The 25,406-nt window shown below is 33.3% G+C and overlaps 2 protein-coding genes across 7 annotated transcripts in view; one reads left to right on the top strand and one right to left on the bottom strand.

Moving 5' to 3' along the window:
- LOC124365808 (serine-enriched protein) overlaps positions 1-20,857 on the top strand; it is a 31,467-nt gene extending 10,610 nt beyond the window's left edge. For 2 of the 6 annotated variants that reach the window (XM_046821837.1, XM_046821835.1), the window contains 5 exons: positions 3,104-3,221; positions 6,605-6,762; positions 7,933-8,064; positions 9,591-9,794; positions 14,287-20,857. In XM_046821837.1, coding sequence (XP_046677793.1) covers positions 3,104-3,221; positions 6,605-6,762; positions 7,933-8,064; positions 9,591-9,794; positions 14,287-14,469 — 795 coding nt within the window. In that variant the 3' untranslated portion in view covers positions 14,470-20,857. Of the gene's footprint in view, positions 1-3,103; positions 3,222-6,604; positions 6,763-7,932; positions 8,065-9,590; positions 9,795-11,061; positions 11,203-11,477; positions 11,548-14,286 lie in introns of those variants that run through there. The other 4 variants (XM_046821841.1, XM_046821840.1, XM_046821839.1 and 1 more) reach the window with 3 other exon arrangements.
- On the bottom strand, positions 20,508-25,296 carry LOC124365809 (cytochrome b5 domain-containing protein 1). Its single transcript, XM_046821842.1, has 3 exons — positions 24,883-25,296; positions 22,549-22,767; positions 20,508-21,105 (listed from the first exon to the last, which is right to left on the bottom strand). The coding sequence occupies exons 1-3, from the start codon at positions 25,159-25,161 to the stop codon at positions 20,881-20,883; spliced, it is 723 nt and encodes a 240-aa protein (XP_046677798.1). The 5' UTR covers positions 25,162-25,296; the 3' UTR covers positions 20,508-20,880.
- Positions 25,297-25,406: the final 110 nt, after the last annotated feature.

The following is a 25,406-nucleotide window of genomic DNA, read 5'->3' as shown; positions in this document are numbered from 1 at the left end:
TTGGGGAGTTAACAACAAACCTGAACCAATTTTTTGTCAAATTATACAATTAAACAAACAGGTTTTTATAACTTTTTCAGCGTAGTAAATCTTCCTTGAGTCCCCAAAAGGTTCTCTGAATAAATGTTAATTAATATTAACATTTGTTGTAGGTAGCAGTGACAGTAAGAAATTTTTGAAAACATAACTTAATGTTTTTAGAGAGCTAAATATTATTAGTCTTACCTGTTTATGTTTATGAAGGTAAACGTGAGCCTACAGTGCATTCAAAAACTCTCTGTAGGGGTTTACTTATTAGATCTCACAAGTTTGGTCTATTTCAATATGTGCTTTGATTTTTAAGATTGACAAATCCTATTTTAAACGATTAGTTCAGTTAAATATGCCACAACTAAGCACGTACCGGTGTAAAAGAATTGGTTTTGCTAATCTAACTCAACTAAAATCTAAAGAACGAGTCACTGTGGCAGTACTTTTACAAAGTAATTTACCAAGCTTCAACGTTCATAGGTGTGTAAGTTCATTAAATGGTCGACTGTTCTTACTGTCCCTGCCTTTGGTGCGAATGTATACATGAAATTATTCAAACTTTTGATGAAATTATTGAAGATTTTAATAGTTTGTTTTCAGTTTTCATATGGATTGAACCCTTGGAACACTCGCAAGGCAAAAAAGAAACATCATTTCCGCTAATTAGGTTATTATAGAAATAAATGTTATTCATAATTGGTATTGAATCACATCGTAGGCGTACGTGTCTACTTTATTTATCAAAGATGTAGGTTTATGATACTAGGAAAGGAAAGTTCCACATAATACTCTGACGGGGAATGGTCATACGACTTAGTTACACCTTGTGGGATCAGATATCTGCCTCAAGGTCACAATGACATTTCTCTCCCTCAATAACAAATAATTACTATATATCTGGAAATACTATGTCATTAGGCCTAACTTGACTAGGATAGAGCAACACAAGTTACATTTCAATGTCACGAAAAATGGTGATTCTTGAAAACAACTTGTATCAAGGATTTGTCACTTTATTATACTTTTACAAACTTGGGCAAATATTACACTGTGTTTTCAGATATGATGAGGACTTCGATATTAAAATTATTAATTCCATTACTATAGTCTAGTACATAATACAACTGATGTGACACTTAAAACAGAACTTGAAATTAATTGTGTGTCTTTAGAACCACTCATTGTATATAACAATATTAATCTTGAGATGGATGCTGCGACCAGATATGAGTGTACCAAGAAGCTAATCACAAACATCCAAATTGAAAGAAAACACGGGAAGGTCAATGTCTATCTTCCCCCAGCTCTTTCCGGTGTTGAGAATTGAAAGGAATAAATCATTTCCTGGTACTTCCCATAATAACATACTACCTTTGATTATATTAGTTACACATTAGATACTCATCCAATCCTACAAATTACGGGGCAGAACAATGAGCGCTCGAACTGCCATCTGTGGAGTAAGAGGTCAGATAGTAAATATTTGAAGGGGAATAATTAAGTACGTGGCGCAGCCCTAGCGTTGAACCTGAGAAATAACTAAGATAACCCTCGGACCTCGTCACAACATGTCTATACGCATTATTATCTCCTGTGTAACTAACACAATGTAAGATCCTGTTGAGCAGACTTTTCCTTAATTTGCGAAATGTCAGAAAGGAAATCGGTACTGAAATGTCTCTGGCCACGTGACAAAGGAGGTCCTGGTGGTCGTGTACGAGGAAATGTGGGACACGGAAAATTCAAATGGTCTGATTCATTAGGTGCCAGAATATAGAGAAGGAGTTTTGAAAATAAGCAGATAAGAAAGTTAGAGGCAGTGTAAAACTCCCGCAGAGTTCTCTGGTAGGAAGAGAATGGAGTCATCATCACTGTCCAGAAAAACTGATAATTTTTCATAAAGAATTCTGGCTGAACTTAACGCTCTAAATTCAGTAAGCTAAGACCCCATTGACAAACTTTAATATGTAATCTATAGATTACAAGATAGGCAAAGCATTAGATGATACTAGTGTGATCCTGTAATCCAACTACTTTGAGGTCAGATTTTGATCATGAAATTAAATGAAACTTGATTTTATTGGAGGCGAAGTTAGAACTGCAAAGTCCTCTCTTCCACTTAACCTCAATGATGATTCGAAACTAGGGTATGTTGAAATCGAGTTTACTGTATCACTGGCTCTTGGAGTAACAATTTTAATGGTGTGGAATTCTGTAAAAGTGGTGCAGACATTGATTTGATTGAAGTGGTGGATTAGAAATTCGACTATTGCAGCCAGTCAATATAGCCTAGAATATAATCATTCTGCGACTGACTCCATGTGACTCTGCAGGATGCCCTAAGTCTTAACTTGCAACACTAAATTCTCGTTAATCAAACTTAACGAGACTGAGGTGATTTGGTTGAATGGAAATTCTGTTATTGAAGAATAATACACACAATCCTTAATAGGAAAATCTTGTGTTGGAGGGAGAGTAGATATACTACAATGAGCTTTTTTATACTGCCATTGTTATATATTTATGCGCATGAAACCTAATTATTTTTGCCTATAATCAGTTTGATTAACCGGAAATTGGATTAATCAATTAATCTTAGATAGTGACAAGGCTACATCTTACTCACCCATTACAGTCATAATCAATTTACATTGTCCTTAAAAATGTGTTCTAACGTACGTTTGCGCCTCGAGTTAGTAATAATGCATCGTTAGCAATCGATTATTATATAATCTATTAATTATTTATATCATTAGTCTAATTTGTTATATGTAATATTTTAAAATTTACAAAAAAACATGCAGGCAACATTCCGCTATTAGTTGTTGCAAGAAATTTGTGAAGGATGTCAACTCTCAAATAACCCATAAATTTGCTTTGATTAAAAAATATTTTCCTCTACGTAAGTCTTACTCAGAACTGCAAGGTATGGACAAAATCTGCTAGCTTTTTTTGTTTGCCCATCATGCTCGTAACGTGCCATTCTTGTTTATTTTTTTATTGTAATCATTTTTAATGAACAATGTGTGTTGTGTGTCGACCAAATATGTGTGCATAAGACAAGTTTTGACAGCCCACAGGACACCAGCACGCCACACTAATCATAGAAGAGTTTGAGCCTGACGTTTTCCGTCAGCTGATAGAATATATCCACACGGGTTGTGTGACGTTGCAGCCTCGAACTCTCCTTGGTAAGTCGATAGTTTCTTGACTGGCATTCAATAGTATAGAATCTTATCATACTCCTATAGTGTCATTGTAACCTTACATCCATATGGGGATTGTATTGAAGAAATTGTCATCCGTAAGGCTAGTTCTTTAAAGCATAGATGGCGCCAGTGTGCAAAATCTTTTGTTCAAAGTTTTAATCCATTTTGATCTTGTAGTAATTACTTCATTTTTATGAACTAAACTGAAAATGTTGATTGTTTTTTATTATTGTCAGAGTGTTCTCAATATAACACGCGTTTAATAGTTTCCAGTAAAATACGTATATGGCTGTTTCCTTCGTTTGCCGATAGATAGCGCACAACCAGGTTTTTTTTTTTTTTTTTAAGCCTCAGCGTCAGCTATACTGGCTTCGAAGTTCACTGGTTTATTTATTTATTATTACATGTTTGGACCTCCCCGGGATTTGAACCCGTGATCTCTCGGTTAGAGAGCCGAGACTATAACCATTAGTCTACGGAGGAGGACAACCACGTTTCAGGTAGTCACAGATTTTAACATTGAATGGAATGTTTTCTCGTGCATAGTCAAATCTAGGACCTAAATATTTAAAATTTGTTCTAATTAACATTTTGCCTGGCCCAAATTTTAAATAAAATTAATGAGCAACTGCTTACTTATGCAAAAGAGTTTAGAGTTTTGAAAGATACTCGCGGAGCACGTAAATTAGGATATATAAATAAACATCAAAAACAACTTTTGTACTTATTAACAAATATTAGGAAATATTTATCCATCATGGAATATTTACAAACTCTATTCCAGCGTTATGTTTCCAGTAAATATTGTTTTTATTTTGCTTTCTTGCTTTTGTAAATATAAAGGGAGGGGTTCTAGGCACTTTGGCAACTGACATATTTAAATTTATTCTCAAGGGCTTACATATTATCAATATTAAAAAAAACTGTACGAGATACAAAAAAATGTTTATAAAATCGTTTAGGAATTGTTACTAGCATTCCATTAATTACAATCTACCAAAAGAATTATATAATTGGGTTTTGAAGATTAGTAAACATCTGCAAAACGAATGATGTTGTGGGAATTATGTTTAAACCATTATGTCATGGGCATCATACTACTAATACTAAATATTTGCTAAGAATCTATACTTTATAACTAAACTTTAATTTTGCATTGATGAATTATTAAATGAAACATAATTAAATTAAGTTAGTATGATCAATAAAAAATCTATAAATTAATTTAATAAAACTTTAATTTTCTTATCCGGACATTTTCTTACGACAGCGTTTGCAGAAAAGATTGAAATAAGAAATGTTGTTACTATCTAGCTTACTCTATGCTTTCACACTATAAATGCAAACAAATTGAAAATATTGGTTAAATTAATTAGCCTAAACGTATGGTTTTGAAGTTATAAAACTATGTTTACACCGATCAGTTGATTATATTTAATAGGCCCTTTTAATTTATAATATACAACTTTAGAGACCAAAATGGGACTTTTGCTGCTTTAGAGACCAGTGAAGCGTAGCCATGAGGGATTTAGGAAATAAGAATAGGCCTATATTCATCGCAAGGGTTCTAAGAATGTCCATGTAAAAGTTTCAGTACAATCGGTTAAATAGCTAACGCGTGGAAGCAAGACAAACAAACAAAGACACTTTCACATTAATATTATTAGGATTAAGATTAGCATTAAAAACAAAAGTTATTGTTCGGTTACCTTTTTAGATGTCAATCAAGCGTTTGATAAGGTGTGGCATACTGGTCTATTATACAAAATTAAGAAGTTTTTGCCTCACTCTATTTTTTCAATACTAAAATCGCATCTTTCAAACCGATCTTTTCAAATCAAATGCCATGATGTTCTTACTCAGCTACATTCAATAGAATCCGGAGTTCCTCAAGGAAGTGTACTTGGTCCATTTTTATATTTAACTATATACCGCTGACCTCCCAGAAAATGGACATAGACCTACTCAAATTGCAACTTTCACAGATGATACTGTACTGCAATTTTGTCAGTCCATAAAGCTTGTGTTCGAGCATCTCATTACTTACAACAGAGCTTAGATGCAATTACTAATTGGTTTAAGACATGGAGAATCAAAATTAACGAAAATAAATCAGCGTTTAATAAATAAAACGTGTACATTCAATCAAAATTCTTGTCCTCCAGTTACATTGAATGACGTTCATTTACCCCACTTAACTGAAGTAAATTATCTGGGCATGCGCTTACACAGAAGACTTACATGGAAATCCCACATTTGGACAGAGAAAACAGCTAAATTTAAAAACAAATAAAATAAATTGGCTACTCGGATCTAAATCAAAACTCAGTTTTAATAACAAGATACTATTATATAAAACTATCCTAAAACCTGTATGGACATATGGTGTGCAGTTATGGGACACAGCAGGCAACTCAAATCTGGAGATACTTCAACGGTATTAATCAAATTTGTTAAAAATTTGCAAAAGCGCCATGGTATGTATCCAATAAAACGTTATATCAAGATTTGAACATTCCAACAGTCTAATAAGATATTACCAAATTCAGTCGCATTTATCTTTCAAGATTAGATGATCATCCAAACCAACTTGCGGTAAATCTACTTGATAATTCTAAAAATGTGTACAGACTCCACCGAACTACTATCCTGGATTTACCTTTTAGGTTCTTGAATTAATTACGTTAATGTTAACAATGGTTAACATGTAACTCAATTTTAATTGTAAATGTTGTTTCTGTATATAATATTTATTTATTGTTTTTCTCAAATTAAACAGATTGTAAATAAATAAAATGTTTAAAAAAGATTAGCATGATATGTATGTTAAACAAACAATGCGTTTTAAGTGTTTCCTCCTTCTGGTGTCAAATATTAAAACATAACTTAAGCATTCATCAAAGGTTAACGAACTATTTTTATGCCCCCTCATGTGGTACGTGTATCATTTGTAAGCGGTACATCTTTGTTGTGTTTTCGTTGTCAGTCTGTGCTTCACTAGACGCAGTACTGGGTTTGTTTGTTTTTTGGCGTAAAAATGTTTTGTTTTTTGTTGTGTTTATCGGTTTCTATTGAACTGCTTAACATTCCCTGCTTATTTTGCGTGAAAACAAAACAAAGTTAATTTCGCATTTATAGGCTAATATTTTTAGCATTAGGATAATGACATAGGTATAATTTAATTATTGTGAAAACTCTAACAAGTATTGGTTTCATCAGTGGTGACCAATACTTTTTGTAATCATAATACTCTTCATTTGCGACTCGTTCAAACGGTTATTACAACATTATTTGTAAGGGCGATCGTCCATAAATATGTAATAGTTTGTTTTGATGAGTAATCCCTGAACACCAGAGTTTGCCAGGTGTGATGAACGCCGCAGACTACTACGGGCTGGACGAGTTACGTCGAGCGTGTCACGGTTTCGTGCAGTGTTGCATAAACGTTGACACGGTCTGCGCTCTCCTTGCCTCCGCGGAGCGATACATCCAGTATAAGTGCACCAAGACTTTGGTGCAGAAGGTAAGAACCTTTTGTTTGACATTGAACAGTGCATAAGTTGCATATTCAATATACAATTACCGATATATCTTATATTAAGACATTTATCGTGGATCCACGGAAGTAGCCAGGAAAAATCTGTTTTGGGGTGGGGGTCCAGACAACTAATATTTCCCTTAGTGGACAGAGAGTAAGACCCCATTTTTCCTTAAAAAGTTCTTTTCTCGTTTCTTTATTGAGAACGATCTTTCAGGAGTACTCATGTCAGTAATACTTCATTATTTAAATAATAATCATTTACTAAAAAAGCAATTTTAAAAAATTGAAAATTTGCGGGGGAGGTCCGGACCCCTTGAACCCCCTCGCTGGTTACGTCCTTGCTCTTTGTGGCTGCATTAAATTGGTCAAGGATAGCATTTTCTATGTGGCTAAAATGAGCTTTATTTAAAATACTTTCACAAATAACATTTTGAATCCACCAATTCTTCGAGAGAATGGATCACTAACTTACTCCCCCCGGCTAGCCCCCCCCCTCCCCCACGACACACCGGCTTTGACAGCTTCTCCTCTCTCAGTCGTTGAGACACGATTTAAGTGGAAAAAGTAAGCTGGAGTGGTCGCTTTGTTTTGTGTTAGGTTTTAAATGTTACCATATCTCCCCCTCCCCACTTATGATAGAAAAACTGAGGAAACCTCGCTTTACACTCGGTTTTAAAGGACTTTTGAGCTGCTTCAGAAATGGCAGGATATTGAGGATGGGCAAGGTTGAGGATTGGAGCCGCCTGTGAAGATCCCATGTTACATCCTCCTTCAGCAGGGAATAGCGGGCACTGTCTCGGCTACGTTACCTTGGAAGAAGGAGAATACACTCTGTTCCAGACTTTCCCGGTCTTTCCAGTCAAGTTAATCGGAGGCAGTACTCCCTCATGCTTATGCGTGAAAAAACCTTTATGTGAACAGACATTAAAACTTGTAACTGATAACATGACCAAATCGGGAGTATTCACTACACGGTTGATATTAACACTTTGTTGTAACAACAACCGCATACTGTACTTTAGGAAACTTTAATTAATTGTGCTTTGATCAACTAGTAATGAGATTTTGCTACTAGAATTGGATCTTAGCAGTTTCGTGTGTATCTATTGTGTATGAATGAGCAGTTACTTTGTCACTGCAAGTGTTGCACAGGTGTTGGAGTTTGTGGACGAACACGGCAACGAAGTGTTGAACCTCGGAAGTTTCACCTTGTTGCCGCAGCACGTTGTCAGGCTGATCTTGGCTAGAGAGGAGCTTAGAGCAGACGAATTCACCAAGTTCCAGGTATTGTCTGCATTTAAGTGCTAAGTGCATGAAGCTACTATTCAAAATTGTATTTAACCGTTAAGAATTGTGTTTTCTTTAGAGAGAAATGTTAAGTTTAAACGCTTAATCTTCAGATTTAGTATGAACATTTTAAGTACTCATTCTGCAGTTTCTGATTCTTCTATCCTCTAAAATGTCATAAAAACGACCAGTGAGAACTAAATAATTAGAGCAACCCGCACGAAAATAGCCCGATGGTGGTTTTTGCATCTGAATTCCTCCTCTACACCTCACTTTCAACACTGTTGCCAGTTTTACGCTATGGCAAATTACTGGTCTGTCTCAACATTTGTTGCAGCAAACAGCTGTTACTGCAGACAAAAAACACGTTAATTTGTTTTCATTCATCTGTTTTGCAGATGTTAAGCAGACAGCCGCAGTGGAAACGTCATAGTGGAAACTCTAGCACTAGCTTGCTATGATAACACTACCTCAAATGTCATCGTAATATTTTCGTGCGGGTTACAATAATTATTATTCAAATGCATCATAGTAATTAGAAAATGGATAAAACAAATTATACAATACGTTTACTTGATGATATCACTCCATAACCTTGTTGTAATGTAGAAGTAGCCTAGTGTAAATAAATATTGAACATAGTTTGTTATGATTGTGTGGTTTTTTGAAGTTTGTTACAAAGTTCTGGAAAATTGTTTGCAATGTTCTTTTGTAGATATATAAATTGACTTTTAAATATGCAAATAAAATTATTCGTAGTAAATAATTCCTAAGTATAAATGGGTAGGGTAGGATAAGATAAGCGGACCCGGATTTTTATATCGAAGAATGTCTAATATTCAATGTCTAATATTCGCATCTCAAATCCTATACTATCAATCGATATAAAAGTACCTATAGTCCTAAATAACAATTATATGTTTTAAATTAAAATATGAATTTAATATTTACAGTGATCAAACAAATTATTATAACCAAAATTAGGAATTAGGAAAACTGAAGACGACCATATTTGTTCCTCTCACAGTTAAGTTGTTTCTTTCTCACAAATTTCACATAATGGGTTTTTCGGTACGAGTCCAACATGTTGAAGCCACAAAAAACATGTCTTATCATCTTTCAAAGCAATGTTGTGTAGTTTTCTAAAATTGACTGCCATTTTTAATAATCAAAATTACTTATGTAAAATTGAGATATTACCCTTCTTGTATTATTTTAAAGTGTTTACAGCTTTTGATATAGATTGTTTGAGTTAATAGTTCAAAATAATTAATTAGTATCGATTGATTATATAGATGGTTATGATTAAGTAATATCATTTGCCAATTCTCAATATAAAAAACCAGGGTCCGCTTATTGCACCCTACCCGTATAAATAGTCTCCTCCTTTTCTCTTATTTCATGTTTTTATATCTGCTAGTACTTTGCATCTCAAATCAGACCATCGCCTTAATCCAGATCTTATAGCAGGCTATTGCATCGTAATAGATTATTACCTCAAACCGAATCATATTTGGTTTCAGGCAGCCCTAATGTGGAGCAAGAAGTATTGTGACAGCATGAACCAGAACAGTAACTGTCACAACACAGTTAGCCTGAACCAGACGATCAGCAGCTTCCTGGAATATATACACTTCCATAAGATCCCGGCTAATGTTCTGATGAAGGACATCCACCCCTTGGGCTACGTTCCTTACAGCATTATCATGAATGCCCTTGCTTACCAGGTGAACACCTAAATAGGCTTTATTTGATGACAAAATCTGCACTGTATTTATACATAAATGAGACAAGTAGATGTCATAATCTTGGAATTACATGGGCAAAAAGTAATTACTTGATGCCACAGGATTCCAAAGAATTCATAGGCTATTTATCTTGAAAACTTTGGTGTATGGTAACACCTTGTTGCTTTGAGAGCAATTCAATCTTTTATGAAAATTCCAAAAGGCTTGGACAACTACTTTGTAAAACCAAAATACAAAATATGATAACGAATTAAGGAATATTTCACTTATACCTGAATGTAGATTTTGCAATTGATAATATTGTATTATGAGTTTTATTTCACTTCTAAAATTTAGAAAATGTGCATTGTGCTAAGATTTGCAATACTTGTAAAAAATCAGCCTATTTTTAATAGCATTAAAATTGTGATAATATATTGACTATTTTTTAATTATTTCTGTTTTTTTATCTTCTTGTGGTGCATAAAAAAGCTGTAGAGATTTTGTTCTGTCATATTGACATGTAAGATGTTGTAACTTCAAAAGGCAAAATAAGTGCAGGTGCTGATGAATACTTCATAATTATTCTGAAAATCAGCTAAAAGCAGCTTTTACAAGAAATAATTCCTATTAATATTGAGTAATAGATTTAAAAAATAAATGACAGCAAACCATCAAAACCTACATTTTCAAACGAACATGTATTTTTAGATGAAACTACATTTTTTATGTTGTTAGAAGAAAGAAAAGAGTTCAAGTATATCCACTTTGAGGACCACCAATATTGCTTTGACCTGAAGTTGTACTAAGTAAATTCAAGATTCATTGGACTGAACTTGTTCTTTTTGTAAACTGAAATGGCAGTTTCTTATAAATCATTCCATACCCAACATAGTGTACTAGCATCTCTTGATTACATCAGATAATGGCAGTGTAAGGGTAGACAAAACTAACACTTATGTGGTGTAAAGACAATGGTAAATTTTCCTTATATGGCACAAAGTATGCCATTGCTATTTTCTAATACGTTCAATGTCTGAGTGACAAAGTTTTCACTAGCAAAAAACTATATATTTTTCCTATCAAAATAGAAATGTTGGTTGTAGTCATTAATAGTTTATTAATAGTTCAAACAGTAAATATATTTTATGAGTTATTGTTTTATTACATGTATACATGGTTGAATGTATTTTACAGCTACATTAAAACATTTGTTTAGTGTTAAGATATACAATCCACACAAGCTACATATGTTTCATTGTTACAGGGAGTGGTAGACACTGACATAATACAAAACTATATAAAACAGTGCAAGGACACACAAAACCCATAAAGGTATCTCTGAATTTCTAATCTGTGGTTTATTAAGACTTGGGCCTGGTATTATATTGGGAATAATGAGTAAAAGACTTGTACATTTTACTTTGTACAAAATCAACACATTGAAATAAAACATGAGAAATGTTCACAAAAATCAGCATTGTTCCATTTTTACTAACATCTTAAATAGTTCATTTTCTTGATTTCTTGAACTTAATTGATAAATTTTTCACTTAAATTATTTTTTTCACATCACATTATCTCTCTCTCTGATCTTCTCACACTGTTATGCAGTTAAACAATATCTGATATAAAGAATGATGTAATTTACTAAAGATAGTAACAAGAGTGTTTTTTTGACAGGCCCAAGTCTCCGATGAAACCCATTCAAGCTCTAATTCTGACATTTAATTTCGCCCCTCGGCTACCTAAGGTAGGCCTAAATAAGAAAAATATACTTCTTTGAGTGGCAAGTTTAAATAACAGTAGTAATACAATACCTATTTTAAAAACTTGAATTTAAACCTGCTTGCTATACTTGGTTTTAGGAGGTGTTAGTTTAACAATTTAGGTGTCTCAGAATGAAACTGTAAGAAAATAGTAAACTAAACATTGATAAAAATCTCTGCGTTTTGTAATCTTGTTGGAAATGTTAGATGTTTTAATATGCTATATTTGTTTTCCAAGTTTGACCATGGAAAAAACCTATGTTATTATACTGAATGGTAAAACTTTTTTATTTTTTTACCAAAAAAGAACCTAAGTATAGGACAAGTTTTAATCTTAAATCAAGGAACATGTAGCAAAAATAGACATCTATTAAGTGGACATTGTAAAATAAACTTAGTAAAACAAGCGTGAGGAATAAAGTTAAAAAATATCAAGGCATTTCAAAAAGTCTACATAAAAGGCCCCATTTTAATTCATCTTATGTGGGTGTATGGTAACCTCAGGATCTTTTGTGCTGTACCTGTATCCCTCTTCTACAGGTGCTAAAATTTATAGTAGGTTGCTAAACTTTATAGTAGTTTCGTGAATCATGATTCTTAGATCATCCTTATTTCTCAGAGAACTCAGCTAGATCAAATCTCCTGAATTCAAAATATGCACTCCAGTAGCATAACTAGAAGTTGGCTCAGTGAGTAGGGAGGAGAGGGTTGAATGAGATTGAAGAGTACCATACACTTGGGATATGGAATAAATCTGTATAAATCTGAATTAAATGAATTAGATAGGTTTAATTCAAAGTAAAACATTTAACTGCTGTATTTAAAACAAGTTGGTTTGGTGTTGTACTTCAAAAAATAGTTGTTAGTGCTTTTGTAGGGTGTTCTATCAACCTCATTCCCCCTTAGAAGTGACTAACTGATACACTCCCAAAAACTTCTGTACCTATCTATTACAGTATTCCTTATTTCATCATTATATAAAATAATAAACAGATAGTAAACATATATGAGCCAATCAAGAATGTTAAATTGTGTATTAAGTTTTATCTGTAATCCCAGGAAGTTTTACCATGTCACCCCAAGCGTAGAAGAGCTATGGAATCTGCAAATGATAGTATTAAACTCCAGACTGTAGCATTTATGAATTATGTTTTGGAGAATGTATTTTTCTATCTGAAAGGTGGGCTGGCAATATAAGAGCTTATAAGAAATGATATCAGATAAGGAGACCCACTGCAAAATAACTGAACTTTTGTTACGGTTTTGGTCCATGTCCTATCTACTATACTAGTTTTTAAGATACTGAAAAGTACCTCAGTTATTTTATAAGTTACCACAAATAATAATGATTGCAAAACTTTCAAATTTCTGTTTATATTTAATTATTTTAGGTTTATATACTTTCATCCTAATATTTTTAATATTAGGGATATTTACAGATTTTCCAGAATACTAATGCAACAAAGAATTCCACTGTAAATAATAAATGGTATGGTTTTAAAACTAATCAATGTGGTATTGCACATATTGTATTTATCATTCTTGGATTTATTTGAGTTCTTTCAGTAATTACTGTAATGAAGTCAAATTCTAACCAATCATGTACTTTATAATTCTGCAGGCAAACCAAACATGCATCGTCCTCTCTAAACTTTACCTCAATCTTGTATCCTTACAATTTTAGTTATCATCCTCATCCTGTTTTTTCAAAGGCATACATAACAAGGATCTCTTTTAACTCTCTTCCAATCATGGATCCATGATTGTTGGTGTTCATTTGTTATTCGTAATCACATCCAAAAAAACCATCTCTTTTAACCAAACCTATTGCTTTACTATGTATACCTTATGATTGTTGTAATCTTGTCCTCTTTTCCTCAGTTAAAGCCAACAACTGTCAACCCTTACAACTCTCCTTTAAGTATCTATCATACTGTGCGTTTGTTATTGTTTTGTCTTTTTATCAGTCAGCCAACCCAGTAATAGCTATGACTCTAACAACTCCATCCCTTACCATCTACTCTACGATTTTTGTCATCCTATTATCCACAACAAACAGACCAAATAGCTATTACACTCTTTAGCTTCCCCCCTTATCATGTACCCTTGGATTGTTGACATTTTATCCACAGGCAGATCTAAGAAGCCTTATCCCACCAAATCCACCCCCTGTCGTGTACCTTATTATTGTCATCTTATCCTTTTGTACATCCACAAGCACACCAAATAAGAATCGTACCTTTCAACTCGGCCCTTATCATATACCTTATGATTGTTGTTATCAAATCATCTTATGTACAGGCAGACCTAAGAAGCCTTATCCCACCAAATCCTATCCCTGTCATGTACCTTATTATTGTCATCTTATCCTTTTGTACATCCACAAGCACACCAAATAAGAATCGTACCTTTCAACTCGGCCCTTATCATATACCTTATGATTGTTGTTATCAAATCATCTTATCCACAGGCAGATCTAAGAAGCCTTATCCCACCAAATCCACCCTCTGTCATGTACCTTATTATTGTCATCTTATCCTTTTATCCATTCACAAGCAGACCAAATAAGAATCATACCTTTCAACTCAGCCCTTATCATACATCTTATGATTGTTGTTATCAAATCATCTTATGTACAGGCAGACATAAGAAGCCTTATCCCACCAAATCCTATCCCTGTCGTGTACCTTACGATTGTTGTCATCTTATCCTCTTATCCGCAGGCAGACCCAACAAGCGTCGACCCCTCCAAACTCTCCCCCAATCGAGTGAGACGCTCGGCACAAGGTCGCAGCATGAGTGTGCAGAGCAGCGGCGGCGAACATTATGGCAGCAACACTACCCTAACCTCCAGCGGCTCCAGCGAGATGGTCAGTTCTGAGGGGCACAAACACTCCTCCAACTAGTCCCAAGCTATAGCTCACCTTACTGAATGTGCTACTCGAGGTTATTAACAAGCACGCATCTGATTGACTAGTATTAACTTGTCCTTTAAAAATCCTAGGTCAGTGGGATGAATCAGTTAGAATGTAAACAGTGCTGTTTCAAGACATTAACATTCTACTGGAGTCGTGCATAGATTTAGTAGTGTAGCCAATGAGGATTATACAGGTTACAATCCCCTTCCCTCAGAAGACTCCAAATTATGCCCAAAATAAAAATATTAGACAAAATAATTAATCCATGCAATATGAATGAAAATCTCAATCTACTATAGTCGGTTTCACGTTCATCGTGCAGTACAGGTCTAATAGGGCATACTCACGTTACTACCTTTACTAGGAACATCATGCCTAGTGTCATGCAGGTTGCGTTAACTGTCCGTGCGAAGGCCCTTAAATAGATTTGACTGTACTTTTTGTATCTTACCTCATGTTCAATTATGTTTTATTTATCTGTAATTTTTAGATCACTATAAAAAGAACTTATAATTTATTGTAAAAATGTCAATTAATTCACACCGAATAGATGTTTACTGAAACATTAAAATAGTATGATTTTGTTATGTTAGTGTTTAAGAGGCAATAAAAGTAATAATTCTCTGTCTTTTTTTCACGTGCAAATATAGGTACATAATGTACAGGTAACATATAAACTGCTTTTAATATTACCTTAATTAAACAATAAATAAATTTGTAGTTTAAGATTAATATTAATTAGTAATAACTATACTAATACTTTAAATTTATCACAGTAATTTCATTCAACTAAAGAGTAATGTAAATTGGAACAAGTAAGTAACCTATATAGCAACATGCTTCTTGAAAATTTTTGTTGTCTAAACTCAAGAAATAAGTTTGAGACGGACAAATATTTAGTATGACCGAAATAACGTGTTTAATCTAATGTGTGGATTAAATAAGGAGCGTGGCCCGGAGAGTTGATGTCTTGAGGACGGCTAGTACCACGGGAATTGCTGTATGGATAACACTCCGTACTGCACGGTGAACATGGAACCGAGTATTCATTCTTTATCCCTTCCTTTTGAAAATCCAGGGTATGCCACTGAGATTGAGAATTAGTGATACTTCTGCTTTTTTTCAATCAATTTAATAATGAAGTTGTATTAAAATCAAACTATTTATTAAAAATATTACGTTTTAGATCGCACTGCCTGGAATCTAGAACCAAAACTAAAACAAAGAATTTGTAACCAAACTGTCCATCCCTTGCTTCTCTTGTCATTTCAGGAAAGATTTAAACTATTGACTTATGAAAGTATAAAAGTTACAGTATGGAAGGTTCAACAGCCAAATGTTTAGCAGCCATGAACCTTTTCATTGTCTCTTTCTGTAGATTGATAACGTTTTCTACAAATTTGTTGAAACTGTATTCACATGATATCCTCTGTTGGTTAAAACTCGAGTGAAACATTCAGTGAGGAATTTTACTGAGCTCACCCAGATGGAATACTTTTAGGGCTAATTATTTATTGTAATGGTTGTTATAAATGTATTGTTGAGTGGTAGGAATTGTTTAGGACAAGATTGTTGTTCTGGAGGGTCAGTGTATTTAACTTTTGATGATTTATAGTCATTTATAATTTTACTTTTTCATTGTAACTATACTTGGGATGCTTAGTAAGGAGTGTTGTTTTGTGCCTTTACGTATTGTGTTCTATTGTGCATTCATTTTACTTTTCATGTACTTTACCTATAAACTATTATAAGTTTTAATTCAATTTTCCAAATATTTGTTCCTAAATTTAAGGCAGTATTTTGGAATTTGTAATTAATATCTTTTTCCTAAGTGAGCACTGACATTTGACCTCTGATAGTATGTGTTCGGTTTCAATTTAAACATTTTCGCACATGTAAAAGAGCCTTATACTGAATATTATAACAACACACATATATACATCTTTTTCTTAGATTTTCACTTCAATTTCATTTATAGTATGAGCTAGGTGTTTGTAAGTGGTTTACTTTTATTTTACTCTCTAGCATAGAACAAAAACATCAACCATATGTTTTAAATAAAATAACTCGGCATTTAGTAAATTCTTTGTAGTACACAGAGATCAAAATGTATTTATTATTAGAAGTACAGTTTTTATGTTGAAATTTTACTGTGTTTCCTATTTGTTTATACAGCTAGAAAAATATTCCTTTCGAGCCTTTCATATGTTTGAAGTGTGTTGGCTTTAGTACTATAGCTTTAAATATACTTAAAATTCTAACCTTTAGAAGGACTTCAGTGTTGTTAGACTTCCTTGTCAATTGTTAATAAAAAATAACCATGTTAAAATATACTACAATTAATTTTTAATATTTTTCATTTATCAGATTGATTTATTGTTTCCTTGAAAAAGCATATTGAGTTTTTTTTTAAATGGAGTTTTAAGACATTCCTAATTTTCTTACATAGTGTAACGAAACAATTTGGTAAATCCACTATTATAAGAGATAACTTAATTGTTGTTTCTGTAATTTAGAATGTTATGATTCTTTGTGACACAAGGAATAAAAACTTAGGTATATAAAAATGTTGTATATCTCGTATTAAAACAATCAATATATGAATGTTATGTAGGAAGATTTAAATTTGTAAACAATATACAAGTTAGGCTTTGTTTATTAGAGTCTTTTTTGTAGTGTCCATTGAGTTTTATTGTTGAAAAGTATACATCTATACCGCTTTATAAAATGTGCCACACGATATTACGCACACTTTTGGGTGAAAATAATACGATTCTTAAGTCAAAACATTCAGTATCAAAAATGGTCTGGTTGTTTTCAAAAAGATATGTTGGTTATTCATTAAGTCGGTCTCATTGAATAATGTTTTGCACAGTGTCAGATTATGGTTTTATATTTTGTGTACTCATGACTTATATGTTAATGTTGTCTCGATACCTAACAGAACCTTAAGTTTCATCCAAGATTGACTTTTTGGATTTTGGTCCAAAATTATTTTATGATTTAACTATAAATTATGGAACAAGTCCTTTAAAACAGGCAATAAATTATGTCCGCCAGTGTGAAGAAATGTCCTTTGATATAATGATTCCCCTTGTTATAAGTACTTACACAAAAACCAACAGAAACATCAATGGACAGTACAAATATAGTAGAATTATTGGTGCCATTCTTGTTATCGCTTCATGTTCTCGTACTCGTACAATCATTGAAGACTTGGGAGTTGCCTCTCGGAACTGACCTCTCGTCTCACCTCATCGTATCGACTCATCATGTCTCATCATATTGACTGAAATTCCATGTTTTATTCTGCTCTCATCCGATGTGTCCAAAACCATGAACCAGTTCAACAGGGTATTTATGAGATTCCAAAGTGTGAGTGGAATTATGCAACCAATTTCTCACAGCATCAACCACAACAAAACAATTTGTTTTATAGTACAAACTTGCAATATTTTTTATAATATTTGTATTTTTGTAGACCCCAATAGCGAGTTATCTATTTTATCAACCCCCTTTACTACTGAAGGCCAGACGAATACTGAAGATCTACAACTCATTCTACTCAAAATGATTTTTAGAACAAATGTATGTTATTTTTTTATGTATTTTTATAGCGAATTAATAAACAAAGTGAAATGATTACCTAAGAAAAGAACAAACGTGCACAAAAAATACGCACAACTTAACGTGTTTCGTGTGTTAGTTGATGTTTGCTTTCACAATTTCCCCTTGTCACTATTTCCATCAGGGCCGTGACTAGTGTATTGGAGGTAGAGGGGTTGTTTTGGGGGCCCTTAAGAAGGAAATTTGTATGAAAGTGTTTCCGATACTTCAGTACGGCCCTGCTCCCCATGTCTGTTAGTTGGACACATCTGGATAATTTAAATGTCCCAAGTCCTAGTGTCAACCAAAAGACTGTTTAGGTTAGATCCATGTGTTAATGTTGAACCCACTCGTAGCTAGATCTTTGGCTTATTATATTGTCAGTACCGTGTGTACTCAATGTGAAGAAGGAATTGAAAAAGGTCACTCCATTTTTTGCATTTCTTGACTTTATAGCTTGTATGAAAAAAATTAGGGTTTTCTATTTCATTATGTTTTGATTCATAGTTTATACAAGACTCATTATTTGGGTTCAGATATTATTATTAAATAACAACCAAATAAATATAATGTACGAAATTAAAAAACTAATGGAACAACTTTAAGAAACTTCGGATAGTGTAGTTTTTGTACCTATTTATACATAAGTTTTCAAAACAAATGAATAAGTATTTATTTTAAAACAAAGCTTAATATATCATTATATCATTGTATTATTATATATTTTCGGAGGACAGTGAAACACTAGATCTATGCAGATCCCACACTATATAAACCCAAATAAACATTCCTTGTTTCTTTCGAAAATTATTCAATGAACAGATTTTGAATTTTGCTGTCTCAATTCCGAGTTTTAAATTTGTTTCTCTAAATGTGGGTAGACGAATGAGAACATTTTCATAATAGATGTCAGAGGCGTATATAGTAAATTATTTTGGGGGAGGAGAGCTTGAGCCCCCCCCCCCCTTATATACGATCATGTTAGATGTGTAATATTTATAAAACAAATAAGTATAAATTATACCAGTTAATGTTGTTTTTGAAAATATCATCATTCACATTTTAAAAAAATGGCAACAAAGACAATTTAATTTTTCTAAGTCAGAATAATGATAAACACATACTTTAACAACAATCCACCACCAGCCTGATTATGATTGTGCAAAGTATGGCACTTCTAAACTTTTTCCAACTTTATTGGCTTGGTAATATTCACAGTTTTCTAACAATCCATTTATGAAGACAGGAAAATTAGAACATTTTTTTAATACTTTGTAAGAAGTGGTAGTAACTCAAATCAAAATTTTGGGATATCTTACAATCAGTCCGAAAGGAAAACTGTTGATGATAGAGACATGAAGTTTTTACAGTATCTTCATGAGCAAGATGACTGGAGGGAGTCATAATTTTTACAAATAAAAATTCCATTTCCTTAGAAACCTATAAAATATGTAAATTTCTTAAATCATATTTAATTCTTTTAATATGATTTACTTTAGTCACAAATGAATACAAACATGTAATTTCCTAAAGCTATAAGTCAGATATACAATTAAAATTTTATCTTCAAGCATTTTTATTTGGACCTGATTACAAATTTTCATAAATTTGCTATTTTAAAAGCCTGTAGTGATCGACGTGGAGTGATAAAAAAAATGCTTCTACTTTTCCTGCCTTTTGGGAAAGTTATCTTAAAGGTCTATGAATTAAATTTTTTTTATAACCAGAAATTTATTGTACCCATACCTCCAGCAAATCTATAGGTCTTTGGGAAATGACCTGAGTGAGGCTATTACGAGATCGGCAAAATTGGATTTTGAAACTAGTTCATATGTAAGAACTGTTTCATTAATTTTTCTACTACACTAATTTTTTCAAATTTACCTATGTTCAAATCTTTCTTCACGTTATGTGCACCAAGCCGTATTCAATGTCTAGCTTATTCTGTGTCAACACGTTTGTTATTTGTTTGTTTCAAATTCTAATCAGAGCAGGAAACTGTGCTGAGTATTTTTATATGACTATGAGAGTATCTCAATATTATTGCTGTTATATTTACTTTATAGTTAAGATTTGTTGGTGCTAACACACATTTACTGTATCTTAATATATTTAGTTATAAGTCCATTAATAGATGAGTAAGTATTTTTTATGATTTACTAGTTTGTTAGTGTTTGTTTTCAATCTTTTTCTCAGGCTGTGTTGAGTCTTGAATATTTTAATATGCCAATCGTAAATGTGTCTAATGATATCAAAGCCTAATTTGATATATCTCAATGTTTGCTAAACTTTAATATTGCCTCAAGCAACATTTTAATTTGTAGTTTTAAGATTAAAATCATATTTGTTTTCTGATGTAAAAACGTCAAATAACTTTTATCTAGTTATATCAGTTGAATTGGTCAAAAACTTATACATTACGCATAGGAAACATTTTAATTTCTCTACTTAAGTACAGAATATTTTTTTACAGAATTTATAGGAGAAAAATAAGTACATCAAAATTCTTAGCTACATCCAAACAAATTTCGTTAATGCTCAATATTGTAAAAGTGAATATTACTACAGACAAATGTAATTAACTGTCAAATGGTTCTAAAAATTTAATGTTTGTTAATGTTGACTCTTGTGATATATTTATTACTGGAGAGAATAGTTCTCTAAAAGATTTTAGTGTTATATCTAGAAATAGTTGATCGTTGAATAAGTCCATATGATGGATGTAAACAATTGAAATCAATGTGATATATTAAAGAATGTTTAAGTAAAATGTGTCATACTTCCTTGTAAACGTTAAGTTAGATCGTCGTTGAAATATAGCATGAGGCAGGGTATGAAGTAATCGTCGGGCAGATTAACTGCTCTCAGTCTTGGAATTGGATCAGGAATTCCGTTCTGGTCGAGCGTCAGCTTCATGTTGAGTACTTGACCCTCTGACTTCCAAGTGTAGCTTTCGGAGTGAGAATTACTCATCAAGTGACGCTCGAGAATACGTTCTAGAGTGTCTTCAGAGCAAACCTACGAGAAAATACTAGAAGAGCTGTAATTAGATTAGAAAAAAGAGTAGAATACATTACAATATACCAAATATGGCCATAAATATAACAATATCTAGTGTTAAAATAAGAATAATACATATAAATTCAAATAGTGTTATAGTTATGAGATATTTTATGAAGACTGGTTAAAAATTAACCCCATCTGTAAAAGAGGATGTTAACATGGATTTAAAGGTATAAGTGTCAGTGCACTTCCTAATGGAATTTCAGTTAAAGAATTTAACTTTTTTTGGTCCAAAATGTAGAAATGATTTTTGGAATACCTTTGATTTATGGTTGGGAATTATGTAAGTGGTTTTGTTGTTCTTTCATGTCAGCGGGTAAAGTAAGGAAATTGGTTTTGATTATTGCATATGTAAATAAAAATGAATTTGAAAAAAGAAAAAAAGTTAGTCAAAGTCTCAGGGTACTGGTAATTTCTTGGCTACAGAACATTCTGGTAGCTCCTGAAATCTGAGATTCATGTCTCTAGAAGTAGAAGAACTTTAGAAACCTCTGAGCCTCTATAAATTTTAATTGTACATGGTTTTCTGATCACTGAAAATTTCCAGAGTCTGGAATCTCACAGTCTCTGGAAGTTTCTAGCATATGAAAATTCAAGATTCTAGAAGTTCTCGGACTCTAGTAACTTATGAGCCTCTCCAAATTTCATGGTCCATAGAAATTTGCACCCACAAAGAAATTGCTTCTGGAAGCTTCTGGCATCTAAAAATTCCATCTTATAGAAGTTTTGGATTATGAAGATATTTTATGAAGAAGTCCTTAACACCTGTTTGCATATGCAAAATACACACAGTTACCTACAATAAAAAATTGAATTACTTTTCTAAAAGTATTATAATTTGGAACTCTAGACTAGACATTTTGGTACAATATTGTATACAGATTAAACAACTTTTTACCTTTTTTTCCTCTATAGTAAATCATGTGGTATTTGATCACACAAACATTTCATTTCTATTGTGGCTATGATGAGTATTGTGTTGCCTTTTTACTTTTCATCAAAAACTCCATGATGTATTTATCAACATATGTGTGTGTATAAAACACTTGCATGATTGATTAACACACAGTCATCCCCAGATAAATATTACAGAAATCTGTCTATTGCAATAATTATCAATAGTCTTCAGAAATGTTTTGTTATTCTCATCATTCATAAATACCACAGACTGAAATTCTCATTAAAGCTTTGTATAAGATTAGAGTGACTGAAATTCCTCTTAAGTATTTAAGACAATGAAATTTACCATAAAGTTACTTTGAGTTGCCAAAGCATTATTTATCAATAGAACTGTTTAAATTGTGGTTTTATCTTCAGAAATTACTATTTCATCTTTTTCAAAATTCTCATGAGGTCTATGGGTGTGACTATTTGCTGCCAATGTTTTACATAACTCACCTCTGTAACTACTTCGGTTTTGGCCAAAACATTCATGATCCGGACGTACCGTGCTGCTCGGGTCACATAGCCCACCACATAAGCGGGGTTAAACCACCAAGGGATGCTGTAAAGAGGCATCCACTCCGTGGTTGGTACCTCGAGTAGCACATGCGGCACTGGACCATGAGGGGTGTATGGCACTCTTACCCCAGTCACAGGGTGGATGCGGTGAACTATCTGTAGATGAGAACAAACAACCTCATTGTGCTGGATTAGAGTAAAAAATGTAAGTTTACCAAACTTTCTCAAAATTTTTGGCTTGGTAGTTATGAAACTCTGTGAAAAGAGCAATTTCTCATCAGTTATTTATTGTGGTGCATTCGGAAGCAAAAGAAGAGGAGAGAAAACAAAAGAGATCCTGTATTTATTATGCATTTCTTATAAAACTGATGATAGTTGGGAATTCTTCTGGAAACATCATAGCTTAGGAACTGAGTACAGTTCCCATCGGGGAAGTGTCTCGTGATCTGGGACTCCTGACTCTTGCGGATCGCAGATTCTCCGCTGACGTTGTACTGCTGTCAAAGATCCTTAACGGCAAGATCGACTGTCCCGATATGCTGAGCCAGATCCTCTCCAGGACCCCTTCAGCCACTCGCTCCAGAGACCTGTTCGCTAGGCAGCAACATCGCACCAACCACGCAGCAAACAATACGATGTACCGACTTCAGAGTTCTGGTAATAGCGTCGCCGACATCGTTGACTTTTTTGTGAACAGTATACCAGTGCTCAAGAGGAGGATCGCCGGTCTGCATGAGTTATCTGCCTAGTAGTTGCACAATGAGGGAAGACACTCGTTCTTATACTTTACCTGTACGTCTCTCATTGCTGTTATTTATATATTGTGTCTTGTTAATTCTTGTCTATTCTTGTTTATTCATGGTTTTATTCTCATTGTTTCGTGCTAATTTATTGCTGTTATTGTTCGTTGTTTTCCATAGTTCAAATCACGGTACACTAATAATTAATTATGTTATTGTCATTCATAGTTTATATCCGTTTCGTCACTTAAATAGTTTATTAATCGTTATTGCTCTATTTGTCACTGTAGTTGTTTACTTTCATTGTTTAATTATTGTTCAAAACTGTAAAAATGGAGATGTCCATTGAAATGTAAAATAAATAAAGTACACCCATTATCAAAATGGCAAATTTCACCTGCCTGTTCCTCCTACGTATTAAAAGTCTCACCTCCTCTAGAGGTGCCAGACCTTCAATCTTCTCAGGATGATCCTGTCATGCCCATGGTGTCAACTTCAACAGTTTCTTTATCTCCCTAGCTCCATGCCACAACATAGTCATTCGATGGATGATCCCTACATCATTTACCTTCCACAAGAGCTGGGGTACCACAATAATAAAAACAATAAAATGTTTATTCATAGCAGTGGCATAACTATAGGACTGGAGGGGTGGAGATGAATGATTGAAGATTGTACCACATCGAGGGTATGGAGTAAATATAAATGGAAATAATTTAGATAGTTCTAATGCAAAGTAAAACATTTAACTGTTGTATTTAAAACAAGTTTCATTACTGTTATACATATATTATTAGAACTTTTTAAGGCTTTTATGGGGAAGGGGCAGTTTTATCCCTCTGACTCCTACCTTAGTTATGCCACATAGGAGATCCATATACAGTGGGAGCCCCAGATACTATAGCGTGGAGATCAAAGAAAATTAAAAAATCATTAATGAGAGTTAACTGTGTATTGCTATAAATATATTGTAAAAATAAATGTTACAATTGATTTTGTTTATTAGAGTACAGGATTTAATGACTCAATGTTTTCCATAACATTGTTAATGGCACTTTATTCATATCCACATAGTTTTGTCGTCTTTTGGGGTTTTTATAACATTTGCTGAAGGACACTTCTCATTTTGCATATATCCTGTCTTAATCTTTTCTTTGTTTCCATATACTTTTACCTGAGAAAGTATGTCACTTTATGTCTTCTGAAGTATGTGCTGTCCATGACCTTAGAATAGCTATATCCTCGTTTTGTTTTTTTAACTTTCGATCTCAAACGGCTTTGTTCTTTTCCTTAAAATGCTCTTCACCCGTTTCTGAGTTGAGAACGATCTTTTAGCAGTACATGTCAGTAATACTGAATTATTTAAATAATATCATTTACTAAAAAAGTAATTGAAAAAATTAAAAAGTTGGGGGGGTCTGGATCCCTTGGATCCCCTCATTGGCTAGGTCCTTGCATCTACCAAAATGGCTTAAGATTTTAGTAGGATAATAGAGTACACTACAACATTAATTCATGATCTAATACTCACATCTCCAGTCCTTGTATCGAACCAGTGAGAGATATCTTTCCCAGCGTAAGCGAGAATAGGCTTGATCTCTCTTGTACCTTCATACTGTCGCACGAGTGGTGTCAAGTCCCGCACTATGCCCAGGAAGCTAACCCAGCAATCGTCTGGTGTGTTGTGGACAACCACCTCCTTTGGAGTGAAGTACGGTAAGTCTTGTTGCCGAAGGTTGGCCTGGATAACCCTGAACTTATTGATGGATTCACGCTCATTGCATGCCAGCCGGCAGTCCACCTCACACATCTCTCAGCCAGGGAACACTAAAGTAAAGAACCCAAAAGATTAGACTATAAATCAGAAAAATACACCAAAACATTTATATATTGAACAATTTTTCCATTGAGTTGATCATGTGTGTTGAGTTTTATTACAAACATCTGTTACAGCTGTGTAGGAGTAAATTATAATTGTATTTATGCAGAGTGTTCAAAAATGTGTAGAAATATTTTGGGATATGGTTCAATAAATTAAAATAATAAAAGGGTCTT

Source organism: Homalodisca vitripennis, chromosome 7 (assembly GCF_021130785.1).
Source record: "Homalodisca vitripennis isolate AUS2020 chromosome 7, UT_GWSS_2.1, whole genome shotgun sequence".
NCBI lineage: Eukaryota > Metazoa > Arthropoda > Insecta > Hemiptera > Cicadellidae > Homalodisca > Homalodisca vitripennis.
Note: the sequence above shows the minus strand (reverse complement) of the source record. Positions and strands in the feature narration are given on the sequence as shown.

What these genes read in the sequence shown, in the direction of transcription:
- LOC124365809 (XM_046821842.1), bottom strand. Translation starts at nt 25,161, where the DNA reads ATGTGTGAGGTGGACTGCCGGCTGGCATGCAATGAGCGTGAATCCATC. An exon ending in TCGATACAAGGACTGGAGAT is followed by an intron (nt 22,768 to 24,882) that starts GTGAGTATTAGA and finishes TCTCATCTACAG; the next exon opens with ATAGTTCACCGCATCCACCC. An exon ending in AAACCGAAGTAGTTACAGAG is followed by an intron (nt 21,106 to 22,548) that starts GTGAGTTATGTA and finishes ATTTTCTCGTAG; the next exon opens with GTTTGCTCTGAAGACACTCT.